At 44.6% G+C, this 15,281-nt stretch overlaps 1 protein-coding gene across 5 annotated transcripts in view; it reads right to left on the bottom strand.

The window, feature by feature from the left end:
* The window catches only part of LOC119972233 (vacuolar protein sorting-associated protein 13B-like), a 1,046,946-nt gene that overhangs the window by 376,556 nt on the left and 655,109 nt on the right, over positions 1 to 15,281 (bottom strand). For all 5 annotated transcript variants that reach the window (XR_005462014.1, XM_038808618.1, XM_038808616.1 and 2 more), the window contains exon 25: positions 10,555 to 10,758. Coding sequence is in view for 4 of the 5 variants with exons in the window: in XM_038808618.1 (XP_038664546.1) it covers positions 10,555 to 10,758 (204 nt within the window). In the remaining variant the exon portion in view is untranslated. The remainder of the gene's footprint in view (positions 1 to 10,554; positions 10,759 to 15,281) is intronic.

Here is a 15,281-nt window from a genome sequence, read left to right as displayed (position 1 = left end):
TGCCTTGGTCTGCTTTAAAAGCGACATAACTATCCCTGTGCTAAACCAGCCCGTAACATTGGAGGAGGGCCGGGGGGGTGAAGACCGGGTCCTGGAAGAGGGGGCCCGAAAAAGGGTGTGGGAAGGCCTGAAAAGAGAGGCGCCGAAAAGGGAGGCTCCTCAACAACCCCACAGCGTTGTGTCCTCACTTGTTGTTGGGGGGTGGGGTGGGGGGTGTGTACTGCCCATGTGTGTGGAGGTGACATTGCCCATGACTGGGGGGGCCTCAAGCTCACTTAGAGATAGGGGCACCCTTCTCTGTCTGAGGAGCCGGCTTGGTCAGAGAGCTGAGCTCCCCAGTGATGGAAAAGTTTCTAAAGGTGCGATCTAACGGAAAGGTTTCACAGTGTCATTTAAGCAGGATTTGTGGGATTTCCCGCTGGCTCTGTCGGGGAATTCCCCACTGCTATCTAACCACTCTTAGTAACTTATCTGCGCCCTGGTGGGTTTCTCCCCAGTCAAGCCCACACTCAGAATTATTTTCATCACTGGGGAGTTGAACTCACTGGCTCCTCAGAGATTGGGCTGCCATTTTGAAAGGGTGCCCTGATCTCCAAGTGGCTGTGGGTCTCCCACACCTCCCACCCTTGGGGAATACCATCCTCACACACATGAGCTTTATCCCACACCCCCCTAAGTGATGACACCCTGTTATGGGGTCACTGAGGAACTCCGCCCCCCTCCTTTTCAGGCCTTCCCATGCCCCCTTTCGGGCCCCCTTCCATGACCCCCACCCTTCAACCCCCAACCTTTCATCGACCCCTTCATACCCACCCTGCATCCCCCTACCCCCCTACTTTCATGTGCATATACCCCCCTCAGACCCTGATCCTTGTCAGTGCCACCTTGACACCCTGGCACTGCTACCCTGATATCCATGGGCACCTTGGCAGTGCCTGGGTGGCAGTGCAAAGATGCCAGCTTGGCAGTGCCAAGGTGCTCACGTTCCAGGGGGAGGGCCCGGAAGACCCCCACCAGGTGTCGTGATGCCTGGGCCAGTGTGTGCATGGCCCAAAATGAGAACTCATCACCAGCATTTGATTAGTTGGGCCGAATGGCCTGTTTCTATGCTATATATGCTCCTCACGTTGTTTCATAGCAGTGACTGTCAAATAAAATCTCATGCTGATCTGCAGAATGAGATGTCAGGGCGGGCGGCCAAAAGATTGGTCAGAGAGGTAAGTTGTAAGGGAGAGAGAGAGCTCGGGTGTTTTTTTTAAAAAACAAAAATGAACTATATTTGACAGTTGCAATGTGTACCATATGAATACTGTCATCGATTTTCTTCATTCAAACTTTCCAACAGCAAATAACTCCTCAAAAGCAGAACCACAGCAATACTATTATGCAGAAATGAACATATGGAAAAACTTAAAATGCATGCCCAGGTTTTAGTCCCAATTTCCTTTTCAGCTTCTCCAATATCCTCATCGCACTAGAGTTGCTCTTGACTGCCAGCACAGCAACCAAATCACAAGGGCAATTGGTAATTCTGGCATAACGTACAGACACAAGGTCAATTTTTGAGTGACAAAGGGTTAGTTGGTGAAACGAGTGCCATGTTGCATCATTGGTCATCCTGCCCAACAGAAAGGCTCAGAGTGCAGGCTAGACTCAAGATTGAGCTTAATGTTTGAGGCCGATGAGTGTCGGGTAACATTGTGGATTTTAATACCCCAAGTGAACAGAAAAAAGGGCAAGAGACTATTTAAATAGGGGTAGAAGTGGTCTTTGTTGACATTCGTCTGATTCATGTGTCACCGACCAGAAGAGTTCAATGGTGGAGGGAGAAATATTGTGCCCAGTGGCATCAGCATCAATCGAGTGGACAGACTGTTTTCTCCTTTATTATGTTGAACTTCTCTGTGTTGCAGCATCCAGGAAAATGCCAAGTATTCCCACCACATTCCTGACCTGATCCTTGTAGATGACAGAAGCTTGAATGAATCAAGGGTTGAACCACCCATTAGTTGCAGATTACCCGATCCCTCCTTTGTTCTCGTAGCCATGGTGTTAATATAGGGGTCGTGTTAAGTTTCTGGTCAATGGAGCACCCGGAGGAAACCCACGCAGACACGGGGAGAAAGTGTGAACTCCACGCAACAGTCCCCCAAGGGTGCAATTGATCCCTGACGCTGTGAGGCAGCAGAGCAAACGCCTGTGCCACTCTGCCGCCACTGTGATGTGAATCGCGTGTGATTAAATTCTCAAGCTGCACACTTGATATTAAGAAACTTAATTCTCTTGGCACAACTTTTGGTCATTTTATTTGTCAACAACTAAATTGCCATGTCAACATTTTGCTTCCAATTTTACTGTGCAATTTAAAAAAAATTCATTTGCGGGATGTGGGCGTAGATGGCTGGGCTTAACTGCCCTCAATTTCAGAGTCAACCCCATTGCTGTGGATCTGGAGTCACATCTAGGACAACCAGGTACGGATGGCAGATTTCCCTAAAAGACATTAGCGAAGCAGACAATTGATAACAGCTTCATGGTCATCGTTAGACTTTTAATTCCAGATTTTTCATTGAACCCGGGTCTCTGGATTACTAGTTCAGTAACAATATCAATATGTCACTGCCTCCCTGGAGATGGGATGGGCATTTCAGAAACTTACTCCATGGGGCTACATAATTCCCAGAGCTTGCAGCTACCTGTGAGCTGCACGCCCAGAAGACAGCCAATCGTGGCATTCATTTCTCTCTTTCTGCTTGGCACTAGGGCACATGCTAAACTGATGTTATCAATACCGTGCCATGAGGGATCATCTCTGCATGTTCAATTCCAATGTATTGTAGTGTTATCCCCTCCCCAACACCCCAAGTTAACTTGAAAAGGAAAAGCAGACCAGTATAAACAATGTAGTGCTGAAATTTCAACTCAAATCAGAAAACTTAATTAATTCTTCAAATAAACCACCCCGCTGATTTTCGATATTAGTTACTGCTGTTAAATGGAGAACCTTTTGGGGTTCCAATTTGACATGGAAAATGGCATCAAATGGGAGGTATAGGATTGTTTGGCCACAGTTCCATTGATTGCAATGGTTTCTTGATGCCTCACTAGGATATGATACAGTGGTTACAGTCCTACTGCCAGTAACTCAAAGCTCATGAGTTCAATCTACACCATGGTAAATTAAATGGGTTAAATGATGCTGAATTGGCCTTAAAAAAATTCTCATTTATTTCAGCCTTTCAGAGGAATAAGTCTTCAACTTTATAATGTACTTGATTCCAGTCTCTCGCACATGTGCTTGCATCTTAATATGTTTTCAAATGTCCCCCAAAGACACTAAGGTGTAAAACAATGACTAAAATAATTTATCACTTGCACTGACAGTGTAACAACTTACTTGATTTACTTAACTTTAAAATTCTCATTCTGGTTTTTAAATGCTTTCATGGGCTCGCCCCCTCCTGGGTCTAAAATGTACAATCCACCAATATGTCAGAACTCCTCACATTCCCAATTTTCTTCACTTAACCATTGGCAGCTGAAACATTTAAACAAACTGGGTCCTAAATTCTGGAATTCCCTCTTGACCCCTCTGTCCACCTTTCAGATCTAACTCTTCGACCCACTTTTTTGGTCACTTGTCCCAATATCTCCCATCATTTATCGTCCTTCGCTAACTGCTCTCCATTTCAGAGGGCATTTGAGATTCCAGCACATTGCTGTGGGTCTGGAGTCACGGGTAGCCCAGACCAGGTAAGATTGACAGATTTCCTTCACTCAGGGGTGGTGGTCGTTATTACATTTTTTATGAAATTCAAATTTCACCATCTGCTGTGACAATACCACAATGCCACTTAGGACTTTCTAACTATATTAAAGGTGCAACATAAAAGCATGTTGTTGTTATTTACCTCCTTCAACCAAACAGGAATAATATATTTATCTATGGTTTTGAGTTCATTGTCAGTATACTATAGCACTAATGCACCTGTTGATATTTATTAAGTAAGAGAATCAAGGGTCATGGGATAAGGCGGGAAAGTGGAGATGAGGGCTATCATATCAGATCAGTCAGGATTTCATTGACTGGCGGAGCAGACTCAATGAGCCAAATGGCCGACTTCTGCTCCCAAGTCTTATGGTCTTATGGTTGCATTCTCTACTTATTTGCTAGAATGTGGAGGTTATGGTTAAAAAAGTAAGTTAAACAGTGAATCCTCATCCCCTCGAAAAACAACTTCTATCAATTTGGAAAGATCTAGATTTGTGAGATGGTGTATTACATTTCTGGGCATCTCTTGGTGGCCAAAAACATTTTTTCGTGACTCAAAAGGGAAGAACCTGCACTTTAATCTTGAGAATGGAATGCAAATGCAAAATAGGATATTAGCTTGGATTTAACATCCTGTAGAATATTCTGCTACGTAACACTGTTTTCTTGGGCACTGCAATCCAGATTAGCCAATCAGCTCCAATCTCAAACATAAATAAAACCTCCCAAGTTATCCTATTTGTGGAGCATTTTCTGCAGTTTTCTCAGGTCATCTAAGACAGTAACTTTAATATGACCAGTGGGTGGATCGCGGGCGGGTGTTGGGAGGGTCACGGGCCATTGATCATGGTGTTCCCGATCGCGGGAAGAAGTGCCCAAAGGCCACAATCGGCTTTTAGAATGCCGGCTGTCCCACGCGTGCGTGCCTTCTCAGCATTACGTAGGCCCGGAGCCAGTGAGACACACCGCATCCTCCTGATGTCAGCACACTGACCCAGGAGCAGATTATTTTTTCCATCGATGGGAGTCTTCTCTCCAGAAGCAGCGGCAGAGAGCAGGTACACTGACATCACATGCTCTGGGCGCGAGAGAGATTCCTCCAATTTGTAGCTGCCAGCAGTGCTGGTTTGAGCTCTAGGGTCTCTGGGGAACAATCCAATGAGGAAGAAGCTGAAATCAGGAACAAAGCAGGATAAAGAAGATTTCTTGAGGTATGGGTTTATTAATTATGCCAATGCAAATCAGGATGCAAAGCCCATATGTGTTATATGCAGGGAAGTACTGGCAAATGAAAGAATAAAACCCTCAAAACTTCAAAGGCATTTGAAGGCGAGTTCGAGGACAAACCTCCTGATTTTTTTTCAACAGATGCAGTGAGAACTTCAATTATCAGCTGAAGTCCGAAACAGGAATGTAACATTGAATGACAAAGCAAGTGAAGTCATGATGGCTAAGTAGGGTGACCCGTCAAATTAAAGGTAAGCGAAAATGGTGGGTCCCGAAATTTGGCCAGTGTGGGCCGCGAAGGTCGGCCGGCGTGGGTGCTGAAGGATGGCCGGTTGGCAAAAATGGGTCCCGGGCAAAAAAGTTTGAAAAGCACTGATCCAAGAGGACCTAATGATCCCGTCCTAGCCAATCTTCTGTGTGAGAATTTCAAACTCTTGACATTACAAACATCATCAAGATGGTGTTTTTGATTTCCCAGCGATATAAGCCAGAAACATATTTTGCTCCAGATCATGCTTTTTTACTTTTCTCTGCCTCTCCAAACTGCAAAGTCATGAATGTTGTAGAATTTTACACATGTTTTCCCACATCTCACTATGCCAAATTATATACAAACTTAAGTATGTCATCAACTGTGCGATGCTTTATGAATTTAACAAAATGAAGAGTTTATTTTCCTTAAAAGAAAACTGTCTTCATTCATCAGAAGGCACAAACACATAAGGTCTGCATCCTTTGTGTTGCCTGGAGGCACAGAGATGATCACTTTTTCAGCACTCTGATACTTCCCCCTTAGTAAAACATTCTTCCATTCTTGTTCAATCACAGTCTCCCCGCGGACCAAACAGTTGGACTACCTCTCCCACTTGAGTAAACAGATAGAGTGGGCTGTCACAGCTTGCACAACATAATATTTCTGAGCTCAGGGGTGGTATAAATGATTAAACACTCCCTTTGTGCCACGACTCACATCGCTGCTTGGCCATTTTCAGCATAATTCAGGAAGCTAAATAAGAGTCTGTCTATGCACTTGAGACGTGTGCAAGGTCATCAACTTGAAAAGAAATACTCTCAGCAGCACATTTAAGTATTTCATTCAACTAAACTAACTTATTAGGATTGAATATGATGCAAATATTCCAGTGTTAATTTTAGTTAATGACAAAATAAAACAATTCTCAAAACACAACGATAACTATATTTGCCTCGTGGCATGTCTGGATTCTGAAAATGGAGAGAAACGTCATTTACAGTTCACTAAGTAACATTTCACACCATCTTAGCTATGTATGTTTAGGCCATAGATTCATGATCAGATACAAAGCATGGTCTCGCTCAAGACTTTTAAAAGGACAACTGACTCAAGTTCCTACACTGCCAGTCAAAACCAGATTGATGCTTTTCAAAGCTTTAAGAACTCAAGTAGGTGATGAAAACGTGAAACATGATCAAACGTAATAGATGCATAACACTAACAAGTAGAGCAATTGCCCATGCATTCCTTTCATGGCAAGCACACATTGCACCAATGATTTTCACTTGTGCATGAACCTTTTCTTCACTTTGATTCCATAACCAAACGTGACCTCAACAAAGCCATTGATGGCCCTGCAAGAATATTCATGTCAATTCAGCCTGACTCAACAATACATAGGACCGCTGATCGTTCCTTGCAATTACAGGAGAGTTTAGAGTTTTGCTCTCATGTTTAATGCCGCCATTCACTTTCGATCAAACTCATTGGGGAAAACGTCCAATTCGGCACGACCCAGAAGCCAGCTGTAGTGGATTGGCCGACATATATGTGCCCCGCATCATTTACCTCTCTTTGATTTCAATGGTAAACAACATCCGACATGGTCGATGGAATGAGCTTGCTCAGTTCACACCAGTTATACATCGACTGCTGAAATTGAAAGTTTTGCCCATCATTTTCAGCACAAACCAGCTCTAAACTTTACATGATATAAATCCAAAACCGCTCAATGCCGATTGGAGTCACATGGAGCAAAGGCTTCACTTTGCTTCACAGTGTTAGGTCAAGCCATGACTTTGGGATTTCAGCTGATTTGTCAAAACTCTGTAATATGGGCACACAGCAATCTTCCTGTGTAGGTGCTACAGGTGCTGTGTAAAGGTTTGCCTAAGTTTTCATACTTGGTATTGTCTGAATGGGCAACATGAATAATCATCCAGCGTCTAAATCTAACAATGAGAAAATGCCATTGCTCAACAGTCCTGTTCTACTTACTCATCAGAGGTGTCAGTGTTAATAATTAGTAAATCATTCTTCATATTTTCAAATTTTAAATAATTTTCACGCACTTAAATTCACCAACAAAATTCCAAATAAATGTATGCGGTACTTTTAGAAGTCCAGTCATGAGTGCCTTGTCATTAGTTCAAAGTCACAGGAAGCACTTTGAATATCAAAATCTGTAAATAAATGTTTAAATTTGATATTTAAAATCTTCAAAAGTAGCCGGCGTGACGCTTGGCGCGCGGACTTAGCGACGGTCGCTAAGGCCGCGATGCCGTGCTTCACGGGGCCCCGCTGCTAGCCCCGACCGGGGGGGAGAATCGGGTCCCGGGAGGGGGCACGGAGGCTGCCGTGAAACACGGCCAGTTTCACGGCAGCCTTTACGATTCGCCGCATTTGCGGAGAATCGCGCCCACAATCGTTCTACAATCTGCCTTGATGTGAAATTTCCCCATTTATGATGCAGAGCGGTTGTGTCAGTGATAAGATCAGAGTGTGGACGAAAAAAACATAGAGCCTTTGCCCAGCCTGGACAACAATGTAATTCAGTCAGACTTTCATCAGTAGTGAGATGTTTTCACTTGTACTTATCTAACAATGCAGAACACAAAGGTAGAGAAAGGGGGAAATCTTCAACCAAACATGCACCTTTCCAGCAGCAATCACTAGTTAACAGTGAAAACCAAGTAAAATGAACGGTTTATCCCAGCGCTGCTCCAGGTGATATCTAGCTAACTCAATAGGAATGCTAATGGAGATGGGGCCTTCTCATTCTGCATAGATCAGCGACTCACTAGCCAAATCTGTCCAGCCTTTGAAAGAGCCAGGATAATTCTTTTGCCCACAAAACAGAACACAAACTACACCCCCTTCAAGTACAGTATTGCCTGGCGTGTGCTCTGTTTTAACTGGTTAACTGTAACACAGAACAGGGTGCAAACGCATGTTCCTTCAGGTGAGATTTTCAGGATCTCTCAGTATTAATGTAGTCAGTAAAATAGCAATGCTTTGTTTTGAAGTACAACACTTTTAGGAATTGTAAACTAACTGAAACATGAAATAATCAAATTCACAATAGATACTGTTGCGATCCCAGTAGATGTTATAACTGGACGACAAGATTCCAGAATGCAATCCTTTCTCAAAAAATACTAAATGTTACTTTTTTTTTCTAAAATGTGGAGGAACAGAGTCACAGGACCGCTAATCAGTTTTAATAAGAAAGAAACATTTAGAAAAGATGAAAAGTTGGATGATTTAAAAAAAAAAATTTAGAGTACCCAATTGTTTTTTTCCAATTAAGGGGCAATTTAACGTGGCCAATCCACCTAGCCTGCACATCTTTGGGTTTTGGGGTGAAACCCACGCAGACATGGGTAGAATGTGCAATCGCAACATGGACAGTGACCTAGGGCCGGGATTCGAACCCGGGTCCTCAGCGCCGCAGTCCCCATGCTAACCACTGCACCACGTGCCGCCCGAAAAGTTGGATGATTAAACAAGACTCCTTATCTCCTATCGGAGCTCAACAAATGTCAGGAGTATCACGGATTATGGAGTATATCTCAAGCTACATCGGTTTCAATAACAAAATGTCTCTTTAAACACACAAGATGGATGTGGTAAAATACACTCTTCACTCTGAACCCCAACTGAATGTCTGTGGATTTTTCTTCAGAACTCCTTCCTGCCTCCACCCCCAAGTTTCCAAACTCCACTCCGAAAAGAACACGCTTTAAAATCATTGTTCACAATAATGCTTTCCCTTAGCGGCTTGCACTCAAAAATCCAGTTCAGGTTTTCCAAATGTCACTTGTAAACAAAGCTGCCGCTCCACTTTTAACAGTGAGTCCAGTTCAGGATTTTACACCAACCCCTTTAGGATTTCTTTGTCCTGACTGTTGTACAAACTGTTCACAATAGCTTTTACGCTCGATTCTCAGACTCTTACTAAAATGGTATAAGACGTTTGGGTTGTCTCTGAAGTCTGCTGTCCAACTTTAAATCTGGTCACTGCACTTGTATCTCTAACTCAGAATACTTCATTTACTCTTCCTTCAATTCTTCTGAACAATACCTTAGTCACTGTTCTAACTCCAGTCATCCTGGACGTTCTTTATGTTCCAATTCTCTGGTTATCGGGATTGTATCTTGTTTCTCAGGAAACCTGCCTCTTTGCAACTCCCTTGTCCTACCCAGATTGTCCTGGCAGAGTTAAGAGAGGTTCACTCCCTAGTATCCTGTCTCTGTCTCCAACTGCAATATATCCAGCTAAAATGAAAACTTAAAAGCTTTTTTACCTTACCAGGGCCTCCAGTTGCTAAGCAACACCCGTATACCTCTGCTGGCCTGTTTATTCTTCACGTTGTAGCCCTCTCGAAGTGCAAAAGAAACACAAACGCATGCATACAAACATGTATTTCCTGCATGAATCTAAGTTTTACCCTTCAAAGCACAGAAATAAAAAAACTACATCTCATTTCCAATGTTTAACAATACAAATATAAATCCATTGAAACTACCTTTGTTTCCCTAACAATACATAAAATACAACATAGGTTTAATGTAGCCAGTGGAACTGAAATTACAAGAAGTGCAAAAAACCTTAAAGTACCTTCATAACCAATTAAGTACTTTTGAAATGTGGTCACTGTTCAGATGCAGGTAATATTCAGAAAGAGCAAAATATAAGAAAAGTCCTCAGCTATTGACAAACGTTTACAAATTCAGAATTAAGAGCAGGAGTAGGCCACTCGGCCCTTCAAACCTGCTCCGCCAATCAATAAGATCATGGCTGATCTGCTCGTAAATTCAATCCCACTGCAATATCCCACACAGAACATAAGGGGTGTGAATGCTTGTCTATCCCATGCTCCTTGCGGAGTAAGAGCTCCCCCGCATTTACCAAGCGTATACAAGGTCAGCCAGTAGGGCACCGGCCAGAAATAAAACCCAGTAGGGGTCTACCGGGATGTCTACATATCTCGTTTGTTGATAAAACGTTGTCATTATTTTTACTCGGTGAAGACTCTGCATCCTTATTAAACCCACATTCTGACCAACCGATGACCTTTCATCCCTTTGCTTTCGGCAGGATATTAAATCCTTTTACATTCTGCGAATGACAAGATTGTGAATAACTTGAAATGGTTCGCCATATGGCCAAAATTAAAATAATGTAAGATTACTACGGTGTACTACAATCACAGATGAAAGGACATAACCAAGGTGAATTGTGTATGTGGATTCAAATGAGAAATTAACCAAATTTGTGGTTGATGAGATGTTTATTTACCTCTGTGGTAGTCCCAATATCAGCAGATGGACTACAAGTGCTGGCATCTGGTGGTGCTGTACTGACACTACTTCTTACTGGTGACCCTGGCATTGGTCCCAAGGCAGATTCGGGATGGGCAGAAGCCTGCCGCAGTATGCCTTTCTTCTGGATTTTGTACCAAGCATTGTTCATGCTGTGTGCCAGCACATGCAGCAATTGCACCTGTTGAAATAAAACAAGATGGGTTTCAGCAAAGTCCCTAGACATTTGCATTGATACATCTGCAGCTGGCCATTTGCTTAACATTCAACGTTTGATGCCCCCCATCTCCAGTGAAACCTTTTCTCTCTAAATTCCCTCTTGCTCCCATCTTCTCTACCTCATGACCAAGAGGTTCAGACTTAATGAAGCACACCAGTAGCTGGACCATACCAAATGTTGCCAGGCCTCACTCTCCTCTGCCAAAAATACCCAGCACTGCAAAGTCAGCCAGAGAGAAAAGATAACCCAAACTTTTTCTTTTTTTCAACATCAACTGTCATAATCTCCAAACAATTGCCTATTCCATCACCTCCACTGCTTTGCCACCAAAGTTAGGACCATTTGTTCAGCTTAATGCCTCTCCCTCATGCCAATGTCCACCAAGATAAATGTACACCCATGTTCCCCACCCCGATCTAGCCCCTGAAGCTGCACCTTTTGACCATATTTCTTCCCATTTTCCCTCATGTCCAGCCAATGCTCAACTTGTCCATGAGACCCATCTTCTACTCCCTTGACCCCCATTCCCACTTAGTCGCTGGCATGCTAACATTCCTTTTTGGCCGCTAATTTTAACACTTCCCTTTCTTGAGGCATGGCACCCGCCCGTTCAGAAAGAGCTATCATCTTCCCCCACTACCTCCTCAAAAATAAAACCTTCAACCTTTCTTTGTAAACGTAAATCCCAAAGTACTTAAATTTGTTGTTGCTGCCAAACGCTGTGATCAGACTTTCTGCCACTCCATGTTTGAATTACTCCGTTTTCACCCATGTCATCTCAAAAACCAGAGCAAAGAAACACACAACTGCCTCTGTGACTGTGATCATTGTCTCATTTCCCTCCTGGTCTCTATGACCACATGGCAGCTTTTGAGAAAGACAATCACACCATCCTCCTCCAACAACTCACCTCTGATTTTCAACAATTTCCACATATGCACTCAGAACAAAGTTCGACTGCTCCACCAACTCTCATGACCCCCGTGCTCCTGACTGCCTGACTGCCTTCTTTGCCTTAGATAAGCCACAATTAGGAGCTCAGGGAGAGGGTAGAGCTGCCGAGGGGTAGTGAGTTCAGGTATCTACACATTAGGGACTTTGCACGAAAGGTCTGGAAGGGGTTCCCTAGACTGCCGAGATACACCCTGCTGGAGCGACTGCTGCTTCCGGATGTGGAAGTGGAGGGAAGAAATGGAGATATATGTAAATGGCTGGGAGAGCAGGGAGGCGGGATGTGGTGAAGATCAAGGAGAAATGGGAAGCGGATTTGGGAATGGAGATCAATTGGGGAGTATGGAGTGAGGCACGGCGAAGGGTAAACAAGACCTCCTCTTGTGCAAGGATGAGCCTGATACAGTTTAAGGTGGTGCACAGGGTGCATATGACTCGGGTGAGAATGAGTGGGTTCTTTCAGGGGGTAGCAGATGAGTGTGAGAGGTGTGGACGGGGGCCAGTGAATCACGCGCAGATGTATTGGGGTTGTGAAAAATTGGGAAGATACTGGGTGGGAGTGTTTGCAATCTTAGCCAGGATAGTGGAGGAGGAGGTGGACCCTTTGGAGCCGGAGCTCATGGAGAGGAGGAAAGCCTTCACCTCTCTGATTGCATGGCGGCGAATTTTGCTGGAGTGGCGGTCGGCTTCGCCACCAGGGGTAGCAGCATGGCTGGGTGACCAGTATGACTTCCTGCGGTTAGAGAGGATAAAGTATGAGTTAAAAGGCTCAGCAGGGGAGTTTGAGAAAATGTGGGGGATGTTTGTGACTCTGTTTGAGGAGCTGTTCGTCGCAGGGGGGGTGGGTGAGGGGGGGGGGGGGGGGGGGGGGTTGTGAAAAAGGAGAAAAATCTATACAAACTGTATAGCTGATTGTTGGGAAGTATGTTTCCCGGGGTGTTTATTTGCTGTAACCTACTTTGATACAAGTTTGTAATAAAATGCGTTTTTTTTTAAAAATAGATTAGCCACAATTATATCCAGTTAAACATTGGGAAGACAAAAACATTGTCCTCAGCCCTTACCACAAACAAGAATTTGTACTGCTCCTTTAACATGGTAAACCAATTCTATTGCCCTTCCCAACTACTGCCTCAGGTTGAATAAAACTATTTTCAGCTTTGATAGCCAACCTGAATTCCAGCTGGCCTCTGACACCATGGGCTGGATTCTCTGCCGGTGACATTCTCTACTCCCAATGCTTGTCAATGGAATTTCCTATTGAAGCCACCTTATGCCGCAGGGAAACCGCGGGCCGGGGTGTGCGGTCGACGGGAACATAGCCTCCCAATCGCTGGAGTACCGGTAGCACAGTGGGTAGCACTTTGCTTCACAATGCCAGGAACCCGGGTTTGAATCCCGGCATGGGCCACTGTTCGGAATCTGCACGTTCTCCCAGTGTCTGCGTGAGGGTTTATTTCAGGTGCTCCGGTTTCCTCCCACAAGTCCCGAAAGATGTGCTTGTTAGGTGAATTGGACATTCTGAATTCTCCCTCTGTGTACTCGAACAGGTGCCGGAATGTAGCGACTAGGGGCTTTTCACAGTAACTTCATTGCACTGTTTGTAACTCTACTTGAGACACGAATAATGATTATTATTATATCTTCTTGCGAAGACACTTTCATTTCCCTACCACCACCTGCCTCCGCAGCCAATTTTCAGTTGAACCACTCATCCATGTTTTTGTCACTTTCAGGTTAAGCTAACCCCCGGAAGGCGACGGGTCCAGATGGGATCCCTGGTCGTGCACTCAGAGCCTGCGTAGACCAGTTGGCAGATGTGTTTGCGGACATCTTTAACTGGTCCCTACTCCGTTCCAAGGTCCCCACCTGTTTCAAGAAGACCACCGTCATACCAGTGCCAAAAAAGAACCAGGCAACGTGCCTCAATGACTACCGTTCGGTGGCCCTGACGTCAATCGTAATGAAGCACATCACCTCCATACTCCCAGGATGCCTAGATGCACTGCAATTCGCATACCGCCGCGACCTGTCCACAGCAGGCGCCATCTCCCTGGCCCTACACTCATCCTTAGAGCATCTCGACAACAAGTCCTACATAAGACTCCTATTTATTGACTACAGCTCCGCCTTCAACACCATAATCCCAGCCAAGCTCATATCAAAGCTCCAAAACCTAGGATTTGGCTCCTCACTCTGCAACTGGATACTCGACTTTCTGACCGATAAATCACAATCTGTAAGAATAAACAACAACACCTCCTCCACGATAGTCCTCAATACTGGGGCCCTGCAAGTCTGCGTACTTAGCCCCCTACTATATTCCCTGTACAAATGTGACTACGTGGCAAAATTTGGTTCCAACTCCATCTACAAGTTTGCTGACGACACGCCTAGTTGGTTGGATCTCGAACAATGACGAGTCAGAATAAAGGAGGGAAATAGAAAACCTAGTGGAGTGGCGTAAGGACAACAATCTCTCCCTCAATGCCAGCAAAACTAAAGAGTTGGTCATTGACTTCAGGAAGCAAAGTACTGTACACATCCCTGTCTGCAGCAACAGGATCGAGGTGGAGATGGTTGACAGCTTCAAATTCCTAGGTGTGCACATCACCAACAATCTGTCCTGGTCCAACCACGTTAATGCTACCACCAAGAAAGCACAACAGCGCCTATACTTTCTCAGGAAATTAAGGAAATTCGGCATGTCCACACTGACTCTCACCAACATTTACAGGTGCACCATAGAAAGCATCCTATCGGGCTGCATCACAGCCTGGTATGGCAACTGCTCGGCCCAAGCCCGCAAGAAACTTCAGAGAGTCGTGAACACCACCCAGTCCATCACACGAACCCGCCACCCATTCACTGACTATCTGCACTTCCTGCTGCCTTGGGAAAGTGGGCAGCGTAATCAAAGACCCCTCCCACCGGCTTACTGACTCTTCCAACTTCCTCTATCGGGCAAAAGATACAAAAGACTGAGAACACGCACAAACAGACTCAAAAACAGCTTCTTCCCCGCTGTTACCAGACTCCTAAATGACCCTCTTATGGAATGACCTGATTATTACTACACTTTTGTATGCTTCACCCGATGTTGGTGTCTATGTATTTACATTGTGTACCTTGTGTTGCCCTATTATGTATTTTCTTTTCATGTACTGAATGATCTGTTTGAGCTGGACGCAGAAAAATACTTTTCGCTGTACCTCGGTACACATGAAAATAACCAAATCCAAATCCAAATTTTCATCAGACTTTCCTCAACCTCCCTCTGCGACGTCAATGAAAATGACAGTGTAAAGGGCCATTTACGCCATGTCCCAGCATTTCTGCTGATCTACCACCAAGTCATGCTTGTGGAGGAGTGGGTGGAAATTCTAACCTGTGTTTGTGCAAGGTTTCCCAGCTCAAACTAGACCCTCCTACCCTGCCTGCTGGAGAATGATGTGTGATGGTGATAATCCCACCAAGAGAGAAAGTAATCAAAACCAGAATGATCACCAAATTGTACATGCAGAATTTGCTGA

This window comes from Scyliorhinus canicula, chromosome 10 (genome assembly GCF_902713615.1).
Source record: "Scyliorhinus canicula chromosome 10, sScyCan1.1, whole genome shotgun sequence".
NCBI lineage: Eukaryota > Metazoa > Chordata > Chondrichthyes > Carcharhiniformes > Scyliorhinidae > Scyliorhinus > Scyliorhinus canicula.
This window is presented reverse-complemented; position numbering and strand designations above follow the sequence as displayed.